The following is a 25,253-nucleotide window of genomic DNA, read 5'->3' as shown; positions in this document are numbered from 1 at the left end:
AAGCAAGAAATAACATTATTTTATTTTTGGTCGATCCAAACATTTAGGGAAGCAGAGGGAGACAAATATGCTACAAATATGGATTTACGGCGTGTTTAACCACCGTGACGAAGCAAGAAATAACATTATTTTATTTTTGGTCGATCCAAACATTTAGGGAAGCAGAGGGAAACGAATATACACTCCGTGCGACGCGACCGCCGCGCCGCCGCGCGGCCGTTACTGAGGGTAGGCAGTGAGAGCCCCGGCGAAACAAAACCACGCCGCGTACATTCGTACGCATTGAAGTCGGAGCGGTGCGGTTGCGCTGGGTTAACAGCATGAACTGCTGCGTCGTTAAGTGCTCCAATACTTATGCGTAGTATCTCGTGGGGACGAAGTTTCACAGCTTTTCACCTCGCCGATGTTTTGTGGGACAGCGACAACGATGGACCCATGCTGTACGACGCGATAAATTTGGTCTCCCGATCATGTCTGCCACTGTGTCGGCATGGCTGACATATTCTACACTGCCGCTTTGCGCTCTGCATTTGTTTTCGTACCAGTAACATCTTAGCTCGAGCTGAAATGCCATCCCACACTCGCGGGTATGCAGTGCGAATTTCGTTGAAGGAATGCCTTCGAAAGACGTTTCGTCCGTATTGTACGTGTCGATGATTTTTCCGGACCAGTAGGGCATGCGGTCTGTACTTCATAAAGAAAGATTCGGACGGTACAAAAATTGACAAATATGAATCCAAGGAAAACTACAATGAAACTTGGAATCACTGGACAATTAATGTTTGAGTATGAAAGTTTATGTGGTGTGCTTTCTTTTTTGATCAGCCTCCTTTTGGATGTGGAAACGCTAACACCCCAAGTCTTGTAGAAAACAATTTTTTTTCTCGGCTTTAGAGCCATTTATCGCAAAGTTATTCGAACTGGAAGTACCGTCCACTGGTCCCCTCCTACCCGGGGCTTACAGTTTGGGGGGTCCCAAGACGTCTCAACCCCCCCACTGATTTTAACGGATGGTCTGAGACCCTCCTCTGCAGCCCCAGCATTAGTGAAATCAAAATCATATCTTGCTATAAGATAGCTTGTTTTCAGGGATGTGACATTTGGGGTTGAGGGTTCGAGGTACAGCGTGGACAGAGTCAGCAGTGGGGTTTATTTTATGTGTATCTATTACATCTCATCAACCCCCCCCCCCCCTTTCCCCTACCTTCTTGTACGGACCTCCCTCAATGTACGAGGATTTTAAGCACTGTTCCTACCTGTAAAGTGTGCACCTCCCGGCCATGATGAGTGGTATACTCTTGACAGCCTTTGACGGTCAAAACCGGTTCCCATTTAGTTACGCCGCCCAAAAATGTTTCCACCTGGTTAAACTATGCCACCTCTTTTAGGTATAATAAATGTTTTGTCAAGTTATGCCCGTGTCCCACTAGAGCGACAGACAGAGACAAAAGACAGCGACAAGCCTCAAACCCATGCAGCATGCTCGCGATGGTACCTTTGGCAGGCTTTTAGTCGTTCGGTGCTCGTGAAGTAAGCACGAGCGATTGCAAGTTTGCCAAAGATACTTTCGCGTGCATGATGCTCGTGTTGGAGCATAGCCTCCTTCATTCTACAAAGCCTCTCAAATCGCGAAAGACTGGTTTGAGGCTTGTCGCTGTCGTTTGTTTCTGTCTGTCGCTCTAGTGGGACACGGGCATTATGGTTGCCAAAGAACCTGTGTGCCGAAAATCAGCACCTCGCACAACCAGATTACTTCACAACAGCTGACCGCAAAAGCCTTTGACAGTCAAATCGTGTGTTGACCGGCAACTTGGTTTTCTCGGCTTTGAAGCCACCTTTCGTAAAGTTGTTTCCATTGGAAGTACAGTGCACTTAGTCCCTTCCTACCTGTAAAGTCCTCATCTCCCACGACGCATGGTATTCTCTTGAGAGCCCTTTCACGGTCAAAACCGTTTCCCCTTCAGTTACGCCGCCCAAACCAAATGTCCACCTGGTTTCCCTAGGCCACCTATTTTTGGTATTATAACTGTTTTGTCAAGTTACGGTCATGTCCAAGAACCTGTGTGTCCAAATCTGCACTTCGCACAGCCCGGTTATAACACAGTATTTTGGGTCCAATATTGGATATTCCTGACAGCTTTATTCCTTTATTCGTTCGAACCATAACTTTCACACTTACTATCTTAAAAAAACTTGGCCCACTTAGCGCACAAACATAGCGAACACCTCACTCGCCTCCAAATATCATCGTCCCAGCAGTCCTACATTTACAGCGACGAGCGAAACAAATTTCCCACTGAGAGCGGTTATGGTGGCGGCCGTCTTGCTTTTCGGAAAATTGCTCAAACCCCTTTTTCGACCGCAACTAAAGAAATTACCCCTAAAAACGACTCAAACTCAATATATAAGAAGCGGAGAACAGCTAAATGCCCTTCTTCAATCTGCCCCAGCACTCATGTAACGTTACCCTCAACTTATCGGCTCAAAAAGCAAAAGTTCCGTCCGTGCGCGCTTCCGCCGCCACAGCTTCGCACGCGAAAAGGCGCCGCAGGCTGCTGAGCGCGCCTCACTGTCGAACGCCGGCTCCTCCGCCAGCGGCGCTGCGCGCGTTTTTCAAAGCGCCCCCTATAGTTCCCGCACGGAGTGTATACTACAAATATGGATTTACGGCGTGTCTAACCACCGTGACGAAGCAAGAAATAACATTATTTTATTTTTGGTCGATCCAAACATTTAGGGAAGCAGAGGGAAACGAATATACTACAAATATGGATTTACGGCGTGTCTAACCACTGTGACGAAGCAAGAAATAACATTATTTTATTTTTGGTTGATCCTAACATCTAGGGAAGCAGAGGGAGATGCTAGAAATATGGATTTACGGCGTGTCTAACCACCGTGACGAAGCAAGAAATAACATTATTTTATTTTTGGTCGATCCAAACATTTAGGGAAGCAGAGGGAAACGAATATACTACAAATATGGATTTACGGCGTGTCTAACCACTGTGACGAAGCAAGAAATAGCATTATTTTTGGTTGATCCAAACATTTAGGGAAGCAGAGGGAAACGAATATACTACAAATATGGATTTACGGCGTGTCTAACCACTGTGACGAAGCAAGAAATAACATTATTTTATTTTTGGTCGATCCAAAGATTTAGGGAAGCAGAGGGAAACGAATATACTACAAATATGGATTTACGGCGTGTCTAACCACCGTGACGAAGCAAGAAATAACATTATTTTATTTTTGGTCGATCCAAACATTTAGGGAAGCAGAGAGAAACGAATATACTACAAATATGGATTTACGGCGTGTCTAACCATGTGACGAAGCAAGAAATAACATTTTATTTTTGGTTGATCCTAACATCTAGGGAAGCAGAGGGAGATGCTAGAAATATGGATTTACGGCGTGTCTAACCACCGTGACGAAGCAAGAAATAACATTATTTTATTTTTGGTCGATCCAAACATTTAGGGAAGCAGAGGGAAACGAATATACTACAAATATGGATTTACGGCGTGTCTAACCACCGTGACGAAGCAAGAAATAACATTATTTTATTTTTGGTCGATCGAAACATTTAGGGAAGCAGAGGGAAACGAATATGCTACAAATATGGATTTACGGTGTGTCTAACCACTGTGACGAAGCAAGAAATAACATTATTTTATTTTTGGTTGATCCTAACATCTAGGAAAGCAAAGGGAGATGCTAGAAATATGGATTTACGGCGAGTCTAACCACCGTGACGAAGCAAGAAATAACATTATTTTATTTTTGGTCGATCCAAACATTTAGGGAAGCAGAGGGAAACGAATATGCTACAAATATGGATTTACGGCGTGTCTAACCACCGTGACGAAGCAAGAAATAACATTATTTTATTTTTGGTCGATCCAAACATTTAGGGAAGCAGAGGGAAACCAATATGCTACAAATATGGATTTACGGCGTGTCTAACCACCGTAACGAAGCAAGAAATAACATCATTTTATTTTTGGTCGATCCAAACATTTAGGGAAGCAGAGGGAAACGAGTATGCTACAAATATGAATTTACGGCGTGTCGAACCACCGTGACGAAGCAAGAAATAACATTATTTTATTTTTGGTCGATCCAAACATTTAGGGAAGCAGAGGGAAACGAATATGCTACAAATATGGATTTACGGCGTGTCTAACCACTGTGACGAGGCAAGAAATAACATTATTTTATTTTTGGTTGATCCTAACATCTAGGGAAGCAGAGGGAGATGCTAGAAATATGGATTTACGGCGTGTCTAACCACCGTGACGAAGCAAGAAATAATGTTATTTTATTTTTGGTCGATCCAAACATTTAGGGAAGCGGAGGGAAACGAATATGCTACAAATATGGATTTACGGCGTGTCTAACCACTGTGACGAGGCAAGAAATAATATTTTATTTTTGGTCGATCCAAACATTTAGGGAAGCAGAGGGAAACAAATATGCTACAAATATGGATTTACGGCGTGTCTAACCACCGTGACGAAGCAAGAAATAACATTATTTTATTTTTGGTCGATCCAAACATTTATGGAAGCAGAGGGGAACGAATATGCTACAAATACGGATTTACGGCGTGTCTAACCACCGTGACGAAGCAAGAAATAACATTATTTTTGGTCAATCCAAACATTTAGGGAAGCAGAGGGGAACGAATATGCTACAAATATGGATTTATGGCGTGTCTAACCACTGTGACGAAGCAAGAAATAACATTATTTTATTTTTGGTTGATCCTAACATCTAGGGAAGCAGAGGGAGATGCTAGATATATGGATTTACGGCGTGTCTAACCACCGTGACGAAGCAAGAAATAACATTATTTTATTTTTGGTCGATCCAAACATTTAGGGAAGCAGAGGGAAACGAATATGCTACAAATATGGATTTACGGCGTGTCTAACCACCGTGTTGAAGCAAGAAATAACATTATTTTATTTTTGGTCGATCCAAACATTTAGGGAAGCAGAGGGAAACGAATATGCTACAAATATGGATTTACGGCGTGTCTAACCACCGTGTTGAAGCAAGAAATAACATTATTTTATTTTTGGTCGATCCAAACATTTATGGAAGCAGAGGGGAACGAATATGCTACAAATACGGATTTACGGCGTGTCTAACCACCGTGACGAAGCAAGAAATAACATTATTTTATTTTTGGTCGATCCAAACATTTAGGGAAGCAGAGGGAAACGAATATGCTACAAATACGGATTTACGGCGTGTCTAACCACCGTGTTGAAGCAAGAAATAACATTATTTTATTTTTGGTCGATCCAAACATTTAGGGAAGCAGAGGGGAACGAATATGCTACAAATACGGATTTACGGCGTGTCTAACCACTGTGACGAAGCAAGAAATAACATTATTTTATTTTTGGTCGATCCAAACATTTAGGGAAGCAGAGGGAAACGAATATGCTACAAATATGGATTTACGGCGTGTCTAACCACCGTGTTGAAGCAAAAAATAACATTATTTTATTTTTGGTCGATCCAAACATTTAGGGAAGCAGAGGGAAACGAATATGCTACAAATATGGATTTACGGCGTGTCTAACCACCGTGTTTCAGCTTAGATCGGAGTCGAAGGCACACATATAGCCACAAACAGACCTACTAAAGGGGAATTTAGGGCGCCTGATTTAGCCAAGGAAAGAGCACGTACAGATGGACGAAGGATGCCACCATGTTGCGTTTTTGACGCTGCTTGATTGGTCCCATTCACTTGTAGTGTCGCCTGTGCTTTGACTTAAGACCGTGTAGAGATTGCACTTGAACCGCTTTGTCGTTGTCTGAATTTCCAGACAATGTCAAAAGTTGCCAGAGAACTTTGCAAAATAATGGCCACCTGGAGTGTTTGCTCCCGATGATATCGCTCGATGATTGTGTCTGCCAAGGTGCCTCCATGGCGTGACTAGAGTGTACCGTGTCACTTGCGTCAACCTTCGGGGCCTGGCACCAGCAAGCGCGCGTCGTGCTTCCCCGTTTTGCATGGGAGTGCTAGGAGCAGCGGCCGACCTAGGGAGCGCTACTCTCTGAAAAGTTACGCTCGCTACTATTCTAGGTCGACCTTCTTTGGTCTCGACTCTAGGTTGACCTCTGCATTTAAAAGGTTGCGTCGAGAAAGGAGAAAATCGGAATAAATACGGTAGTCGAGGTACTTCCCGTGAAGCAGTCGATTGAAAGGGCAGCGAACTTCGACTTTGCTCTGGTTCAACGCCACTAAGGCACTGTGTCACTTTTAGAGCATAAATGTAGGCTTTCCTCATTTTTGTGGGTAGTTTTCGCAGTTTATGATTGAGTTCTATGGTTATAAAACTTGTGGGGGACGTATTTTGATCGATAAACGTTTCAGTGGATATGCTGATTTTTTGTCGGAATCTTACGGAAATAATGATTCGAGGCTAAATTAACTACCGAGTGCAGAAGGAGGACGGAGAGAGGCTTTATCTCAACTGAAGCACTGCGCTTCATTTTTGGACTATTCTTAACACCCATAATAAATAAAACCTCTTGGCCATATTTCTAACAAGGCTGCGTGCTATTTTGTGTCCAATTTATTCTACCACAAGAGGTTATAGGTGATATGCTTCAGTATCAAAAAGAAACCTCAACCATCGCTGGCATCTGCTTCAAACGAATATTATGCCCGAAGGTCAAATGCTGCTTTCATCACCAATGTACTTTGCACAAAGTATTTTTCCCGCTATTTTCCGGAGCAAATTACAACTCCCGACTTGAAAGATTTGGTCTCGTGAAATTTTTCTCTCAAAATGAGGCTTTGTCACCTGTGAAGAAATACTGGGAGGGATGTTCTACCCTCAGCAGAAACGCGAGATGATCTGTTTGTACTGGGGGAAACTTTCACGCTGTCCTTCAAAGTGGCGCCACTTGTCGCTCGGTCAGTGCGAGCGAGGAGGTTAAAAATATTACGAGAGGATTGCTCGCGGAGGCTACGGGGCCGTCATGCGAGCGAGGAGGTTAAAAATATTACGAGAGGATTGCTCGCGGAGGCTACGGGGCCGTCATGGTGCTCTCTCCCAGTACGTTCAACCCCCTGGGGGGCGAGCCAGTGCAAGTGGCGCCAAATTCACGAGTTCCTCCGACTTCTGAATTTGGCGCCATTTCCGGAAATAACTGCTTTGTGGCCACTTGACCTTATCCAATATTCGCCACCATTTACGAAAATAACCGGCGCACCCTCGAGTAGCCTTAAAGGGTGTTTCTTGCGACGTGCGGGTTGCTATGGCAAGAGCTGCGTCTGCTCCAACGAAACCGGTTTCACCCCAGTTTGTTGGAGTCAACGCAGCTGTTGCCATAGCAACCCTCACGTCGCACAGCGTGTCAGTCGGTTGGACTCGACGCAAGTCTGTGAACCAACCTTAAAGCAAAGCTTACCAGTACCAATTTAAAAAGACAACAAATCAAAGGGCGTCTAGAAAGATTGTTTTAAAAAGTATGTGTACTGTACTTTGAATTTATACCACTTTACTCGAAGTACATTGGACCCGATGTACTTACTACTTTACTCGAGGTACGCAACCTCTCATTTACTTCGTACTTGAAGTAATTTTTTGGAGCCCGTCGAAGAGCCCATGAAGGAAGATTGTGAGTTGCCACTTTGGAGTCCCAAAGCGTGGATCCGAGTGGAGACCAACCGCCGACGCAGCCTGCCCAACACGCTCCGAGTGTGCGATGAAACAACAATGGGCACCACTAGATGGCGCATCTTTTGAGAAAGGCCGTATATTGGGAGAGTCTGGCCCGTAGGTGTGGCAACAAAGGTGCTAGAAAGGAGGAAAGGGAGGAGAGAGCAAACAAGAAACAACTGCCATTTTGATACGACACACTTTCGGCGCAGAGCACTGTTGAGGCTGCGGGTCGCCTGCTGCGGGCCAACTTTTTTTTGCCCGAATAAAAGTTTGCGGTTTAATGTTGAGAAAAATTTACTATTCGTTATCTTTTGAACGCACCGAAAAATAACGCTATATCATTTACTTGCCAGAGCCTGCAAAATGTAAGGAAAGAACCGAAATTGGGATGTCGACCCCACTCATTCCATTGGGTGAATTAATGAGCTCCCCGCTTGGCTGAGAGTAGCCAGGAGTTGACGAGCATGCGCTCACGCCCCTCACTCTGCGCTGCGGGCTGATTGGCTCTCTCAGGAGGGAGGCGTTGAGATGGTGAGGTCGTAAACTGGCCAAACTCTCTCAATATACAGCTCTGAAAAGGGTCTGTAAATGTGCTTGGCCTTGTTTCAGTTGTGTCTAGAATTTTTACCTAATAATTACCCGCAAAAGCCCAACAATCACGAAAAAATATTTTCTCAAAATTCGTCAAGGACAGCTCGCTTTTTCAGAACGAAATGTTCAATTCAGCCGATTCGTGAAGGAATCATGGGCGTCAGCAGGGGGTGCAAAAGGAGCAGTTGCCCCCCCCAAGCCAGAAAGCCTGCGTAGCCCCCCCCCCCCCCCACTCCCCGATCTCTCTCGGGTACGGGGGTTCAGATGACATCGAGCCATAACTTTCCTAGCAAGCGGAGAAACCAAAAGCAATCCTAAAAATAAAATCCACGCACTTTCGTTTCCTTGCATCCTTCAGCAATAAATACAAAAAAGAATAAGTTCTCCCCTCGATTCTGGCTTGCAACCAGCCGCGCCCAGCTAAAAGAAATGAAAAGCATAGGGAGGTGCATCCACGGACCACTTCCGAGAACATCGCAGTCCTGAGTTGTCAAGAATCACAGACATTCGGGTGAAAGTCGATAATAGGCCCCAAGAACAGAGCGTCTTCTACACAGAGCGGGATTCTTCCAAAAAGCCCAACAGAACAAATCGGCGTAGCTATGAGCTGGAGATAGTCCGCGCTCCCCCTTCGCTTCGTGCCCCTCGTAAAACCGTGAGCACTGGAGTGAGCCGGGGGGGGGGTCTCGACCCCTAAACAGAGCACTGCTCATGCCAGTGCTCTGTTTTGTATATGTGCCTTTGGGTTTTTCTTCTCCTTTTTCCTTAGTATGTTGTGGCCATGGGAAAAGAGAAGAGGGGGGTCAAAATCGGGGCCAGGCGTCCTCTTTCGTTCTGCGAAAGTTCTGCGAAACTCTGTCCGCACCATGTCAACAACGATGCTCCCCAGGGCCATAACTCGCGCGGGAGAGGCATGTCGGACCGTCCTCGTTGACACCATCGTGTTCACACACGTGACACTGTCAGATATCTGTGACAGAGTGACACATTTTACTTTTGCTGGCTCTCTCTTCCTGTCCCAGTTGCTAGAAAGAGCCACAATCCACACCCAATCCCACTTTATTACATAAGCGCGGGCTGATATGGGGTCAGAAGTGAAAATGGACATCAGTAACTTTTTTAAACGGAAAGCTGACAGTGTTATTGACAATCCATCTTGTGCAACGATGAAACACGTGACCTCAGAGCCGTGTCATGACCCGGAATCTATCGACGCACCTGCTGTTTCCGTCACTCCTGATCATGCTCCGGCTTTAAAGAACCAGCTGGACATTGGCTTTGCCCTCAACTCGACTCTCACAGGTATGTCAAACTCGTCTTTAACTGAGTATTTATGCAAAGCTCAGCTCGATCAGATATATAAAAAACCAAGGTAAAGATAAGCAGCGGGCTAAAATTTCACTCCACTTCTGAAATGAGACAGAGCGAGCATGGAAAGTCTATACACCTTTTCCGTCTAACCTCGATCCAGCGCGTAACGTGCGTAGCCTCGACTCGGCGACTCGGCGCACAGCGGGAATAGTTCTTCCGGTTCTAACACTTCCGGTATGCGGGAGCATGTCTAGCCGGCTGACAGGATGCTGAAGTGGTGCGCGTTAAACGGTTTTGAAGCCCTTGACAGCGAAGTGAGCTGTAATAAGGTGGGTTAATAGTACGTCGATGTATCATGTCCGCGCATATTTGGTCATCGGGCTGCCACTGCGCAGTCGTTGGCTGCAGCAGCGATTTCCGAAAACGGAAGATAGCGCGCGACAAATTGTGCACCGAACACAAGAAGTCGCAAAGCGAATGTGGCTGTAACGTATACACTTTGCATCGCTTCCCCGCTGATATCAGCGGGGAAGCGATGCAATATCAGCACATAAAAAAAGCTAATAGGCAGAATAGAAACGGACATCTACAAAAGCAGTAATAGGCCTCGACAAATCAAATGCAGAACGAATTTTGCAGCTTGTGGTGTAAATGTAAGAAAGACCCTGGGTGTAATGATTGTTATTGGCTACTCAAGTTTTGTTTTTCCTTCCGTTCATTCCTACAAGGATGTGCACTATAATTTTGTGTGTTGCTCGGTAGCGATTCCCGTAAAATACGTTAATGGAAACAATACGAAAAGAGGGCGCAAAATCGTCGTCGCCCTCCCCCCCCCCCTTTCACCCCCATCTCCTGAATAGTTCCGACGCATCTCAGCGTCATACGAAGTAGAGATGTCCCGGTAACTAGCGATCGTACCTCGAGGGTGCACCATAAGAATAAACCGTTCGGCCCGCATCGCCAACTCCCATTGTGAGTATTTCTACGATTAAACGATGATACTTCTATGCCCAGGGTCGCCCTCGCTCGCGCATAGAAACGGATCCGTTAGTCATTCGCAGAAGGCTGTCATTCTTCACAAACAAAACACGCGAAGAGCAAACACTGGTAAACGTCCTCAGAAAAAGTGAACATGCCTCCGATTTCGATTACCGGCGACGCTGGCGACGAACCTCTCGGCGCTGTTGGCGCAACAACGGGCGCCATGAAGGCGAATAAACACGCCAGAACACAAGAATAATTCACACTTTCAATAACAAACAAATTAAGAACTCACTAAGGGGAAAACAATGAAGATACGATGCACGGGGTCAATGGGGACAACGCGGGAGCTAGGAACAACGCTGCTCTCCGCATACCAAAATGGGCGCACTACAACCGTACGCCAGACGGCGCGGCTGTCGCTGCAACACGCAAGATGGCGACGACTACGCGGAAAAGGTGTATAGCGAGCCCAATCAATGGCCAAATTAGGGGATGGGGGGGGGGGGGGGGCTGTCCTCATTAAATGTTTAGTACATACAAGGTGTACTCGCAAATGCGGGCCAACTCGCTTCTGCGAATACTATGCATCGCAAAGAAAAAAAGTTGATGCTGTACGATAATTTGGACTGTTGCCGGCGTCATGGACTATATTCCTTACTTTTTTTCACTGTGTGTACACATCTATAGAAGTGTTTTTTTCTTACGTTGAAATTACTGATGCATTGTACTTTTTAAAGTAATTGTTTAATAAAAAATATTATGGGCATCTTGCAAGCATTATTTAGCTTTTTCGTATTTTACTGTTATACGACCCCCTCCCCCCCCCCCCCCCCCCCCCCCTTGGGCGCACATGCCAAAGGGCAGTCAGTTTGCCCCCCCCCAGGACAAATTCCTGCCGACGCCCATGGAAGGAATATACATTTTTATTGCGAGCTAAGGTACAATTTTTCGGGTTGCGTTTACATATGTCGCCTCTTTTCTCGGCTGTACAGGGCAGACCATGTTCCCTGAGAGGACATTATTCGTACCCGGGCAGGAACCGTCGTTAGTTGACCTTGACAATATAACGTATAATTACACGCAGAGAGAGTCACTATTTACATGCGTGTGTCTGCGGATGAAACATTTATGGGAGTGTGCACTGTCATAAAAGCGACCCTTTTTCTTAGAAAATGCCTCTAGGTAGTTCTGACTTTTATCACGGGTAGTTTTGGCTGCAGCTGCTTGCGCCACTCAGGGAATGGAACCTGAAAACAAAATGGGCAGACAGTTAAAAGGGAGGACACCACCTGGGAATGTCGACTTTCAAACCATTCGCTCAGTCGGCGTAATATTTGCGGTAGTGTTTATATCCATATAGAAGGGGGGCATGGAAAGTTCCAGCCCTGTGAACCAATTTTGTGAGGTACCCCCAAAACGAAGTAAATAAAGCATAGCTTGAAATGGAATCTGCTCAATGAGTCTATCGTTGAAAAATGGTGTTGATAACCACATATTTTTCTGGGGGAATGCATACTGGAATACCTGTTGCCAATTACTATGAAAAAAAAATTTCACAAAATGTTTATTTTTCAGCTAAGAAAAATTAATAATGTCGAGCCCGGATATATCAAATTCAAAGGGGATCGTAAAATAATTCGATATATCGCTAATTGGATATACAAAAATATGTTAACTCCAGTTGAAATTTCTCCGCATCTCTGCTAATACCAAAGGCCGCAACAAACGGGACCTTGCCAAATAGAGCCTCGAAGAGCCGCTAAATACAGTAGAGCTGAGTTAGTTTGTGAAGATCGCAAACACCGCAGCGTTTACGCGACGGTGTTTGCGGTCGTTTGCGCCTGGCCACGACCTCGCGGAGCACAGGCAGCAAAAAGAGAAAAAAAAAAAAAGCTGTAGCTTGTGTTCGCGGCGCTGGCTTTCCAGGCGAGCGATCTGCTCTTCTTTCCCAAGGGAATCTGAAGTGCTCGACGCACAACTGCGGTTGCGGACCCATTCACGCTGCTGCGTACGTCGCCGCTCTTTCCGCACCCGGTCTTCTTTCCCCAAAGAAAGGGCACGCGGCTGATCCATCGTGAGTCCAAGCCGAAACGGCGCGCAAAACAGTCGAGGACAAAAAAGAAACACGTGACGTGCGCTACGCTCGTCACGTGCGTTTCTTCTTCGTCCTCTTTTTTTCGTGCTGTTTCCTACGATGAATTCCTACCAACTTGCCCAACTATCCATTCTGCTTTGATAGCTGGAAAGGGTGACACCATCTATGAGCGACGGCGGCAACCAGACTGGTTGCCGCTGTCGCTTGTAGATGGCGCGTAGATATGTGTCGACATACTGGACACGATCCTGGGAAACCTAGCCCTTAACAGCTCCGCTGTAAAAACTGTCAAAGCAAAAACGGCGAAAGAAAAGGAATACGAAGATAAGGCGTTCAAATCGCGATTGCTCAACGGTTGTTGTCGACACACTCGACTTAAGAAAGACTTTTTGTTGTTTTTTGCTTATTTTATTTTGGGGCTAAGGAGTCGCGCAGCGACAGCGGTGTTCAGAGAGAGAGCGCACGCTGCCGTTCCAACAGCGGGCACTCCCTGTCCTCTCTACGCGCGAGTGTGCGCTTCCCTTTATTTTTGCCATCCTCCACTTTCTTATTTTTTTTTTTTTGTGCAACTGCTTTTTTGCTGCGTATCCTCCGTGCGCGTATGCTGGCTTGGCGGTCTTAGAGTCACTAAATAAAGCTACGCTTTCAGAGTACTGAAACTCAAAAACTATGCGTCTGAAACGTGTCAGGCGCCGCCATCTTGGGTCCACGCACAGATGGAGGATTGACTCTAGCCGAGCCAAGCCGAGCTGTAGCTGTCGCGAAAAAAAAACGCATGGTGAGCGACGAACTTCAGCTTGCGCATGCAGTAAACAGCAGCAGGCAGAACCGCTGGACCCAAGATTGTGGCGTTGAGAAAACGCGATGATGATGATAGCGACTCATGTGACTGCCGCTGTCCAATGATGCCACAGCGAACCGCAGTATTGTTGGATAGAGCAACTATTGTCGGCTAAATGCCAAAGAAAAGGAATACGGTACTCTGAAAGCGTAGCTTATTTAGCGACTAGGCGGTCTGGCAGCCCCGTAACGCGAGCTGTGTGCTCGCCGCAGGCGCACGCAATCCGACCGCGGGGGGAGAAGGAACGGGCGGCCGTGCTTAGTTCACTATATCGAGTGTCCTCGCCATGGGAGTTTGATACAGAAAAACAACGCTCCTCTACTATTACATGGGATTTTCATGGGGATGTTTGGATTGTTTGATATAGACAATAATTCAAAATACCCGGGTGTGATATGACCGGGCTACGTCTCTAGATGTTGGTGGATATGTCATTTTTCAACATGACTTTTTTTTTTTCCAGAAATCCTTAACTGACTAAGTGCTGGGCACTACATTACAATTGCTTTGTGAGATACTTTTGCAAAAACGGCAGAAAAGTATTCCGGAATACAGATACCTATAAAAATACATTTGTTCCCGAACGGTGCTTCAGTGGTAGGGTGGAGTTTGTGGCAAATGCAAAAAGAAATGCCTGCTTTTGCTCCTATTTTTGTGTCATTTTATGTACTTCCCCTTGCCTCAAACTCTTTATCTATCATTGATGCTGCAAGAAAAAAATGTCATTTCTGGTGAACCGCATAGTTACTGAACGGTAAAGACTGCATGCCTCGCTTGACAAAAGGCGTCTGCATGAAATGAACCCTGTTTTGCCATGAGGGTGCATCTCAAACTGTCATCTTTTATGCCCGCCCATGATGTGGGGAGATTCGACAACAGAGCCGGACCTTTTCTACACTCAACTCCTCTACAGCGTTTGCTCTGCTAAATTGGAAAAAGTGGAGTGCTTGCGAGATGAGCTTATTGTGTAATTCTTGCGAGAAACCTTTTTTAAACCAGCTTTTTTTAATGCTGGTGACTGCAATGGATCGTGTTATAGGGTGGTTTCATATTATAAATTCTGGAGCACCCTGCACCGAATATGTTTTTATCGTCTAAATTTATCGTAAAAAACGGCTACAAACGTAAAGGGATACCTAAGTCTGGCAAAGTATCGCGATAAAAGCGATACATTGTAAATGCACATCACTACTGAGATACAAGTACATTTTTCACGTGTATCTGGATACACAGATACTCTCCAAGATACTATCGCGATACAAATGTTTGTATCGCGATAGTATCTTGTTTACCTGTTTACAACAACTGTAATACATCTTTTACTGCTGCGATAGAAAAAAAATGTGGACAAGGTGGAGAAGCATGACGGCGTAAATAAGTGGGGCAGCTGTCGATGAGGGAACCTGCCTTGTTTGCTTGCGGTCACCACCAGGAAGTTGGCTCGTTGCTGCTCTGGACAGTGGAGTCTGAATGCAGTTGGCTGGCTGCTCAGGGCCTGCTGGGGATGCTGCACCAAAATTGTTCATAAAACGTGCGATTATTCAGTGGCACATTGCTCTCGATCAAATGATAGACCCCTTTTTGCATCTGATGGAAGAGTGCAGGAGCGCTCTTGTTCACTGGAAGGGACTTGGGCCATGTGCACCATCCACAGCTCACAAATTATTTCAAAGTTTTGTCATCTCTCTTTGAGGCCTTTTTTCAGTTTAGGCGGCGCCGATGGCCGGCCCAATCTCCCGGGTGCCGTCTGCCGAGACTTGTCTCTCCTAGTGCCCGGATTATCGCCCCCCAGAGCCAATCTCTTGCCCCCCTTGAAGCAGTGTCTGGGACTGGCTACATGTCGAAGAATGCTTCCAAAACTTACGTGTGCCACCAGGCTACGCAGGATCGTGACTGCACACTACACACAGGTGCTGGTATCTACCCTTTTAAATTTCACGTTCCAGGGTGAATGTCGCACTAAAACGCCGGGCCTTGGATCCCCAGGTTCGAATCGCAGTCGAGGTGCCACAATCTGACGGAGCATATTGCGGAGGAGGCACCGTGTAACCGAGCTTTCGGTTGCACGTCGAAGATCCCCGGGTGGTCCAAATTAGTTCTCAGTTTTCCACTGGGGCGTGCCAGATGCCCGTCGTTGGTTTGGCGTGTACAAACCCCCACATTTTACTTTTTTGCTGACCAACGTACGAGGCATTGGAAAATATGGATGCGTTAAAAGATCCGCAATAAAATAAAATCTCGCTCGAAAGCAGAGACGTACATAATTAGCCACGGTCTAAGTTAAGTCAAAGCTTCATTCACTCGCTGTTGATTTCAGGCGCAAGAAAGCAGTCGAGAATCAATAGCTCTCCCTTGTCTCTAAGCCCTTCCGCCTTCTCTCTTTAACACAATGCCGAAATATGGCACCACTTTTGGTGAAATTTTGAAAAAAAAAAGGAGAGTGGCTGTACGTGTTGCAGGCTATCCTGCGCGTTCCACTCACATATTCGTGGCCGTAGCTCGGTGCCCCGACCCAGACTTGGTTCGGTGCCACGCTTGGACTCGCGCCGACGGGATGTAAGCTCGTCGGTCCGTTTTGGAAGCCCTGAAACACGGCCTGCTGCCACGGCCGCCGCAGCCAGGGCGCGTCCAGGAGGAGGTTTGGCGCCGCCTGCGGAACGTAGTAGCCCCGCGATGCCGCTCCGCCCTGCTGACACACCAGCGACGGGTAGCTCCACTGGACGTGCGACATGGCGTCGTTCCACGGCGCGGGGCTCAAACTGTAGAACATGGGGGCACCGTTTGAGAATGCGGTGCTTGCGGGGAATGCCACGGCACTTGTGAGGGAAGGGACGGAGTTTGCGGACGGGACGAAGAAGGAGCGGGCGTCGTGCGGGGGGATCGGGCGAGGGACGGCCGCCTGGACCGTCGGCTGGACGGAGCGGCAGTTGGGGTGTGGCCGTGGCTCTGGGGCAGGCTGGAACGAGAAAACGGGGAGGGTCGGAGGAGTTCTCGAGCTGCCAGGACGTTGAGAAACTGCAAATATGTTGTCACCTACGGTCAAATCTCGTTAATTCAAACTCTCTTGATTCAAACTTGCGGATAATTCAAACTGACATGCAGGTCCCATCCTATGTGTCTTTATGGGAGGAAACTCCCGAAAATTCAAACTTTATTCGAATAAATTTTCGGTCCCCCTCGAGTATGAATTAACGAGATTCGACTTATGTATTGGCGTAACCCTTGGTAGCACACTTGGTTCTGCAAATGTCCTTAGGATGTCTTAACGGTCTGGGGATGTCCGGTAAACATATCGTGGGACATCCCCCAGAACGTTGCGACACCCGAAGGACATTCGTGGAGCCAAGTGTGCTACTAGGGACGCGCATTTATTCTCTTAATATCGCGCAACATCATTGTTGCGCTGTAGCGTGTCATGTCCTCGAGACCTCTGTGTGGGAAGATTTCTGCAGATTTTAACTCTAACTGCATCGGAACAGATCCATGTCTTACCTGGAGTTGCGGCAGTTCTGCCTCAAAACTAGAAGTACTTAATTTTTTTCGGCGGTGGAACTATGTGTTGCTTGTAGGAAACCAATATTTCTGACCGCATAGCCACGAAACCTTGCAGGGGCGGTGCAACAATTTTAGTACTTTGAGTAAATACCGCTTATAATTATTCCTTGACATTCATAACCTATGAAACACGCTTTAGCTTTTTCTCCAGGAAATATTTGAGAAGGAGCAGCGTTCGCCCCCTCAGCTCGCAGCCAGAACGAGTGGCCGCACGGTCTAGAACCGATTGTATGTCGCCGGTATTTATCGTAGCCCCGTGCTGGGGGTGGCAAAGCACGGGGCACGCTCTGACTTCCACACATTGGTAAGGTTCGGCTCTTTTTGTCGTTGCAGCGGTTGGGTACAAGCCAAATTGCTGCAACGAAGGCCCGAACGTACATCGAGGCATTGATTGTCACAAGCCCAAATCGAATGCTCGCACAGCGTTCTCATACACCGTCTGACCGCGGGGACCGCAAAACTCGACGATGAAATCCTAGAGATTGCGTCGTTAACAATGCCAATAGTGCCATCCGCGTCTCATCAAGTTTTGCGAAAGACAGAAAAAAATATGTACGCTTTTTTCCTCCAAATTTTGCTGCGACAAAGAAACCCTTTGGTCGTTGGCATTGCGTGCGAGTATACTTGGGTCCACCTAAGTGCCGGTAAGCTTGTGCCAAGTGGTAAGCTTTCCTATTCGCTATCCTCGCACGGCCCCTTCAAGTGCTCGTCGCAGAAATCTGGATCGAAGCTAAGGCAAAAAGTTATTGCAGTCCGAAGAATTGATTGCACTGTCGGTGCAGCGTTACCTTACCATAGGTCGAAACCTAGACGGCTTAGCTAGCACCGGGCATGTTCAGATGGCATTGGGAGTTCTCACCTTAAGCACCGGCCTGTCGCGACGCCCACAAGTCGCAGCTACGGACGGGAGACGGCCGGGGATGGTCGGTGGCGCGGGGATCTCGGCGACGAGCTCGCACATCCTCTGCAGCGACGTGGCTCCGGTGGGCGGCAATGGGGAGAGCCTCGACGGCGAAAGCTGCGGTAGCGGGCTGTTGCCGTGGTAACGCGTGGGCGACAGTGCCGCGTCCTCGCTCAGGTACCCCGACGAGAAGCTGAAGCTGGATTTAGGGCTGTCGACGCAGTAGAGGCCCTCCTTCTCCAGACTCTGCAGGTCGGCCGGAAGCTTGGGGGACTTCGGCAGTCGTTCCTCCTTTCCTTCGCTTTGAGCCCCAGCATCATCCAATAGGACGATGCCGTTCCGCTCGCTCGGCTCTGGACTCTCGACGGACTCCGGGTCTTTCGGCTCGGGCTCCGTTGCTCTCGTGTCTGGAGAATCAAGGAAGACATCTGGGATTTGCTCCACCTGATGGACTAAGATCGGATTGTGGTGTCTTTCCGCGGACAAGGTCTCCTTGTCTGCGACTTCTGACGCTGCGGATTCATCGTTTCGGTACTCGGGGCAGGCTTCGCGGTTTTCTCGTTCCCGTAAGCCGGAGTCGAACGGAGCGGAGTCGAGGAGCTGCCCCAAGGTTTGTCCGGCGTACTTAAGCGGAGGCACGGACTTGCACCTGACCTGGATCGCGTCGAGAGCCCCGAACCCGCCTTCGATATAATCGCCGTCCGTCTTCGGGGCAAGCTCCGCAAACTGATCGAGACGGGACGACATCTGCACCGAGTATCCCTCCTCTCCACCGTCGCATTCTACCGCGTTGTCCCCTCCTTTTGCGTCGGGAACGGCGGCGATCTCGGGCGAGTCTGGAGCAATCTCGGTTTCAGGCCGACGACCCGTTTCGTCGCTCTCAGAATGTCGCTCTGTCGTCGAGTCGGTGCTGTCGTTTTTCTCGTCTGTACCGCAAACCGTCGAAACCGTAGGCTCGCCAATTTGGTTAGTTCTGTGTTCCTCATCTTCTGCCTCGGTTGTTTGCGCAGCATTCTCCACATCGGGCTGGACGTTGGCGCCGTGTTCGAGTATGTCGATCTTGTCTACGAGTTGGTCGTACGCCTCAGCATGGCTCGAGTTGTTGGCAGTTTGGGTGCCTTCGGCGATTGTGTAGCCCTCCGACCTTCCTCGGGCGTCGTGCAGCTTTGAGATGAGCTCACTGGGGTGACTTTGCGTGCCGCCGATCTTGAGGTCCGGGAAGTAGCCGACGACGTCGCTGCTGGTTTCCAGGCTGCCATCCAGTCGGCAGATGTCGTACGTCAGGTCCGCAGAGTCCTGCGAAGGAAAACTTTTAGTAAAGCATCCCTTTCAAGTTGTCCTACACTGCGCTGTTTGTCTTACGCCTAATTTGCAACGAAAAAGAACTTACACCCTTAGGGTGGGACGAAAATGATCCCTGGAGAAGGAGAACAAAGGACAAACAGAACTGTTCGGGTAGATTTTTTTTTTTTTTTAATGGAGCCACTACAATTTTGATTTTCATGTCAGTTTAAAAGTGATGTCCCTACTCTATGTGCCCTAATATCCCGTAAAATGGCCGATACCCCATGGAGGCCAAAAAGGGTGGCAAAAGGGGGTTGGCCGACTTTCGGTGTGCATCTCAGGAATATGCTCTGCTCAGTCCTTTATTCATACACGCCTACATCACCCGCTCGGTGCTGTGACATGCATATTAACTAAAGACAAAGATGGAGCTTTCTTGATTCTTTCCATATCGCCAGAGGAACACTTGCTATCTTTGTCAAAACTTGTGTTGTCCACTTCATTGCTCGAGTCGTCTGAACCCAAGTAATGTGATGTGGACCATTAAGTAGGCCATCTTTTGGTGCTCTTTCAACGAGAGAAGGCTGGACAGAAAATAGGCGAATCATTTCTGGAGATCTTGCGGTATCCTTCTCTGCATGATTTGTATGTTGTTTAGATTATGTTCCCAAATGTTATTTTCCCTTATTATAATCGGTACCTTGCTTTTGTGCGGCTCTATGCTGGTGAGCTTATCTTTTTCTACCAGATTATCGGGTTGCACGATTTCTAAGCACAGCATTGATTGTTATTGTTAATTACATTTTTCGTCAAATTAGTATGGTGAAACCACCATATGAGACAAAACTTTGCTTGATGTTCATGCACAATTTTGTCATGACATAGGTGCTTGTACATTTCTGTTTGTAGGTGTAAAAGTTGCTATATTTTTTTTTATGCTTCACAGTCTAAAAACTGGCTTACCTCGAGCGCTTTTCTCGTGGCAGACGACAGGGCCTCCATAGCTGGGTCCTTGGGTGGTCGAGTCTTCAGAATGCTTCTTGAGACTGACTTGGGAGGTCTTCCCCTCTTCCGCTTCACAACAGTTTCATTTTGCTCTTTAGGCACATGTGCCTCTTCCCGTTTCGACCGTCTGTGGCTCGGCTTAAACTGTGTTCGAGCTATTGGGACATCCAATCGGTCTGGGTTGCTCGCGTAACCGTTCTGACGTGTTCCTTTCGGCTCTCTTTGGATCGGCTTTGACTGTGTTCGAGTTATTAGGATGCTAGCGGGTACATAAAGTCGATGTAAGTTGCCCGTGTCACTCTCCTGGTGTGTGGCTTTTGACTGTCTTTGGATTGACTCTGACTGTGTCTGAGCTACTGGGACATTAGCCGAGACTGGATCCAGGTCGCTTGTGTCACTATCCTGGCACGCTTTTCCTCGGCTGCTCCTCAGGTGCCTCTTGAGGGGCTCGGACGTAGACAAGCGGACGAACCTCGGGACGTAGAGTTGATCCGAGTCGCTCGTATCGTCTTGACCCTGCATTCTCATGGTTCTCTTTCTTCTTCGCTCTCTTTGGATTGACACAGATCTTCTCTTCTGCACTCTGATGCTCTTTGGAGCATACTGCTCGTTCAGGTCGCTTTGGTTGTTGCTCTCCTGCTCGGTCGTTTGTTTGCTTGTTGGCATTTTGGTCTTTGATGTGCCGATGCTCCCAGGGACGTAAAGTCTGGCCGAGCCGCTTGCGTCGTCGCTTCCCTGTACTGTGTGCAGAGTGTCCAGCATTGCCATCCAGAGACGATACCCCTTGCCAGCAACTTCTGCAAGATCGGAGGTGTTGGCTCAAGTTTGGGGCAGGTTTCACGGGTCCTAGCCAATACTGTTCAAGAATCATAGTAAAAAAATTGTAGGGCCCTTCCACTTCACGTGATGATGGAGGACCAGCGAAGCTGTTATTTTTACGGCGTCTAGGATGATGCCCAGAAGATGACATCTAGGACGACATGAAGGACGACGTCTAGGACAACCTCGAGGACGACTTCTAGGACGACCTCAAGGATGACGCCTAGAGGACGACGTCTAGGATGACCGCAAGGACGACCTCAAGGATGACCCCTAGGACAACACCTTGGGGACGACCTCAAGGACGACTTCTAGGACAACCTCGAGGACGACTTCTAGGGTGACCTCGAGGACGATGCCCAGTGATGTGATTGCTGCGCCAATGCGCCAAACATCGTCAAGGGGCTAACCCTGTGACATTCTGCTACATCCTGCTACATTTTGCCAAAATGTGGGTAATCTGCTCCAAGCCTGCACCAAAGGACCAGTTTTGGTCGTCTTTCAAAACCGAAACTAAACTGAGTACCGTCATTGAGCATGTGTGAGCTAGGTGGCGCAAGCGGCCGCCTGCCACAAAGTACCCTGCATCAATCGTGGCATTGTAACCCCCGGGAGCCGAGGAAAAGAAGGGACGTAGGACAGGCACAAAACTCCAATGTCAGTATTGAACCAGCTCGCCTGCATCCTTGCTTTAGTTGCATCAATCGTCCATCCGGTCTCGCATGGTTTTTCCCGCCGTCTCTTTCATGCTCTTGTCGTCTCTTAAATCTCGTCTCGCATTGTTTTTTTTAACGATAGATGCGGGCGTGTGCGGACGCTCTGACGCTAACGTGCTGGGTACCAGCCATGCCGTCACGCTGTGAAACAAAATTACGTTTTTGCACGGCATGAGTTACTTTTTGAGCTGAAGTACTCGCTTCTGAAAGCAACGGCCGTGGGAAAACTACATTTGGTCCCTGCTTGCCAGTTCGCACGTCGCTACAGATATGGAGCTTCCTAAACTGAAACATAAGGACCGCCGCATGCTCAATCAGCATTCCTGTCCTTGTTTAAATCATACGTTACTACAAAAATCCATCTTTAGTTCAAACACTGCTCTGTCAAAGTATTGATTATCTAGATTCCTCTCGGTGGGCGTTCTTTCAAGAGGGACCTCGGTTCGTGAAAAATCTGCCGTGAAAGAAAGTTGGTGAAGAGAAGTGAGCTAAAGCAAAGAAGGCAATGTCTGAATGCGGGACCCGCACAGCACGCTTGTTTGTCTCGAGTTCAGTCGTTGCACAAAGCGCTCCAAGAACGTTTTGACCCTGACTCGCTATGTCCTGCATCGATGCGCTCAGGTTATTTTTTTTCTGTATGTTTAGCTTGTACCTCGCCTGCCGGCCTTGCTAGCTCGCGCCGCTGGACTGTTTATTATCGCATGCTGGGCAGTTACATTTTGCATACATTTTTGGAAACCATTTGGCGACAGAGCGGAGAGGCATGGTTTCGGTTTCGATCGAACAGCCGTCTCCGCTTGTGCGATGAAGCACGTGCAGCTGCAAGCCTGCCGGAGTTGCCCTGACGTCCACGCGAACATGATTGCACGATAGAGGCACCAGCCGGGACGCTTGCAATCCACTGTTTTACGTTTATTTTTGACGAAAATCTGGCACGTCAGGAATCAGTAAAACGGTGGCAAGCGATTTTTCAGAATTGCTCAGCAACGCCTACAGCACTGTACACTTGTGGGATGTCTCAATGTTCCTTTGGAGACGTGGAAAGTGGACATTCATTACTGGCCTAAGCCGAAGCGAAGCTTGCAGCAGCTTTGCAGAAAGTTTCGAAAAGCAAAAAGCACCGGCTAATTGTTATGCACCTTTTTCTTGCGTGCAATTTCGCATTGCACTGCAGTAGCTATGTGTTTCATCAGTCGGAGACTGCTTCCATTTATTATATAACTAGTCAACCTAACGCTGTGATATTACTACTAAGCTGGTCATTTTCAAATAAATTTTAATATGTGAAGTTTGGTTTTCAAATAAATCTTAATATGTGAAGTTTGGTTCTTATCTATCTACTGAAGCATTGCAAAATGTGTCATGTCATTGACATTTCACTTATATCTTGAAAGACTCCTAGGTGGTCGAACTTCACCATAGTTCGTTTGTTTCGGCGAGCAAAGTGCCCTTCGTTTGTCCAGCACCTAAAACAAATATTTTTATTTTTCTAAGAATATCTGCTCCTAAAGCCACTTTTGTTGCTCCAAAACACTGTTTTGGCTGCTCCGAAAGGTGCTCCAAAACAGCTTAGGCCAATCACATCACTGGATGCCTAGAGATGATAACAAGGGATCAGGACCTCAGTTTCTAGTAATGCCAAGGAGGGCTGATTCATACTTGCCACGACCAATGGGGAGTTATCTGTCAATATTCGCGGGAACATTTTTTCCCAGATCCTAACGCATAACAGCTTCGCTGTAAAAAAAAGTTGAGCTCCTCGTGGAGCATTGCTGATGTCTCCCTTTATCTGACAAATCAAGATGCTTATCCAAGATTAGTTATTTTGCTATTTTATCGAGACATAAATGTTTCCAATTTAAAGGGCAACTCCGCTCAATTCCGAAGATTTCGGGATAATGAGTGATTTCGAATTAAAAAGCCCTAGTAAAAGACACTACGTCTTTCGCTTTGCGAAAAATGGGATATATATTTTTAAATCTAATTTTAAACACGAGCGGAAATCGAAACCAAAACTTCGGCTCCATCCGGCAACATTGGCCTCGGGCCGCCAAGTACATGGCCATCACGTGGTACGAGAGGTCACGTGATCCTCAACCCAACGACGGGCGGGATGGGCGTGGGCGGGCGTGCGGCAGGCGCGAGTGTCGTCTGCACCGCACTCTTCGCCACGTTTTGGTGTCTACGGCATTCGACGACGTCTGCACAACTGCGGCATAAGTCTGGGACTCTGTGCACGTGGTGTCCATAATGTGGACGAAACTCCGAGAGGCAATAATCACAAACGGTGAGACGACGACGGTGGTTGTGACGCGGAAGACGGCGGTAATGGCGGGACCACGGCGAGCGGTTGGTCTGCTCCCAAGAAGCGCGCTGCGCAGGCGCGTACGTCAATCACGTGGACAACGCTAAGCGCCGAGAGGCAACGTTGCTGACGTCACGCGCTACGCTCGATCGGAGAAGTAAAAACAAGCAAAAGGGGGCCATGTAGATGGTGTTTAGCTCAATGTTGGCTCCGCCCATGCCGTAGCCTTGACTGCGCTGTTGGTTGCGCCTGAATTCGCCCGCTCGAGTCAGCCGATTTCGGCAACTTGGTGAGTTGCAAAGTTTGCCAAACCGTTTAAGAAACATTTAGACAGAACTGCGTCGTAATATTTGACATGTGGTCTTCCTAGGCGATACTGAAGAGGACTGCATTGTTTTTTCAAAACCAAAAATGAAGCGGAGTTGCCCTTTAAGAAGCAGCATTTTTCTTTCTAACGAGCAAATACTCTAAGAACTACTTCATACAGCACATCAACTTGTCTTGCTCTGTGACAGTGAGTGTGGGGATCCAGCATTCTATATGCTTAGGCAGTGTGGTCTATGGGAATCGAAAATTCAAATTTTTTATTCATACCACTTTGGAGTCCATTGTAGAAGGCACAGTTTTCCACCATCCTCTTGAAGTCCTTCACGAACGCCTCCTTGGACGTGTAAAGGCCATCTTCCACTCGTTTTGCAATCAGAGAAAGGTCCATTGGCTCCTTGGAAAGAAACATTTGCTTAGTTTCTAAGCTGCCTGGTGTGACCCCCCTGGGGTGACATTACCTTGACAATGCTGAAATAACCGGGGCAGACAACTTCATTGACGGGGTTTGCAAACAGCCAGGCGTCCTTGTGGCCCCTCGTGATTTCCAGGACTGTTGACGGTTTCATGAGCACAGGCATGAAGAAGTTAGTATGCGGTGAAAATCCTGAATTACAGAATCCGATTGCGGCAGGCAGTTTTTTCCGTCTTAACATATTTCCTCGAAAATTGTTGCTAAGCTGATGACCGAAAGCACTTCCTGGCTGTTTTTGTCGCTTCGTGGATGTAAAAATGAACTGACGTGTGAAAGTGATGTTTCGGGCACACTGTATTTCTTTAGTTAGCCTTACGATTTATTTTGGGGGAGCACTCTTTGCCCATCGA

At 47.5% G+C, this 25,253-nt stretch overlaps 1 protein-coding gene across 1 annotated transcript; it reads right to left on the bottom strand.

Moving 5' to 3' along the window:
• Positions 1–11,490: 11,490 nt before the first annotated feature.
• LOC8027356 lies at positions 11,491–25,033 on the bottom strand. The gene is made up of 7 exons (XM_029969440.4): positions 24,890–25,033; positions 24,699–24,825; positions 20,223–21,061; positions 17,934–19,271; positions 16,002–16,475; positions 14,927–15,026; positions 11,491–11,830 (listed from the first exon to the last, which is right to left on the bottom strand). Exons 1-7 carry the CDS (start codon positions 25,007–25,009, stop codon positions 11,817–11,819), a joined length of 3,012 nt encoding a protein of 1,003 aa, XP_029825300.3. The 5' UTR covers positions 25,010–25,033; the 3' UTR covers positions 11,491–11,816.
• Between the last annotated feature and the right edge of the window lie 220 nt (positions 25,034–25,253).

Source organism: Ixodes scapularis, unplaced genomic scaffold (genome assembly GCF_016920785.2).
Source record: "Ixodes scapularis isolate PalLabHiFi unplaced genomic scaffold, ASM1692078v2 PGA_scaffold7__128_contigs__length_106722199, whole genome shotgun sequence".
Taxonomy (NCBI): Eukaryota; Metazoa; Arthropoda; class Arachnida; order Ixodida; family Ixodidae; genus Ixodes; species Ixodes scapularis.
Note: the sequence above shows the minus strand (reverse complement) of the source record. Positions and strands in the feature narration are given on the sequence as shown.

Excerpts from the sequence above, each read along its gene's own strand:
- LOC8027356 (XM_029969440.4), bottom strand. The coding sequence starts at position 25,009 with ATGCCTGTGCTCATGAAACCGTCAACAGTCCTGGAAATCACGAGGGGC. Across the intron at positions 19,272-20,222 it reads CCACGAGAAAAGCGCTCGAG|GACTCTGCGGACCTGACGTA; the intron begins GTAAGCCAGTTT and ends TTTCCTTCGCAG. Across the intron at positions 16,476-17,933 it reads GCGACAGGCCGGTGCTTAAG|CCTGCCCCAGAGCCACGGCC; the intron begins GTGAGAACTCCC and ends TTCTCGTTCCAG.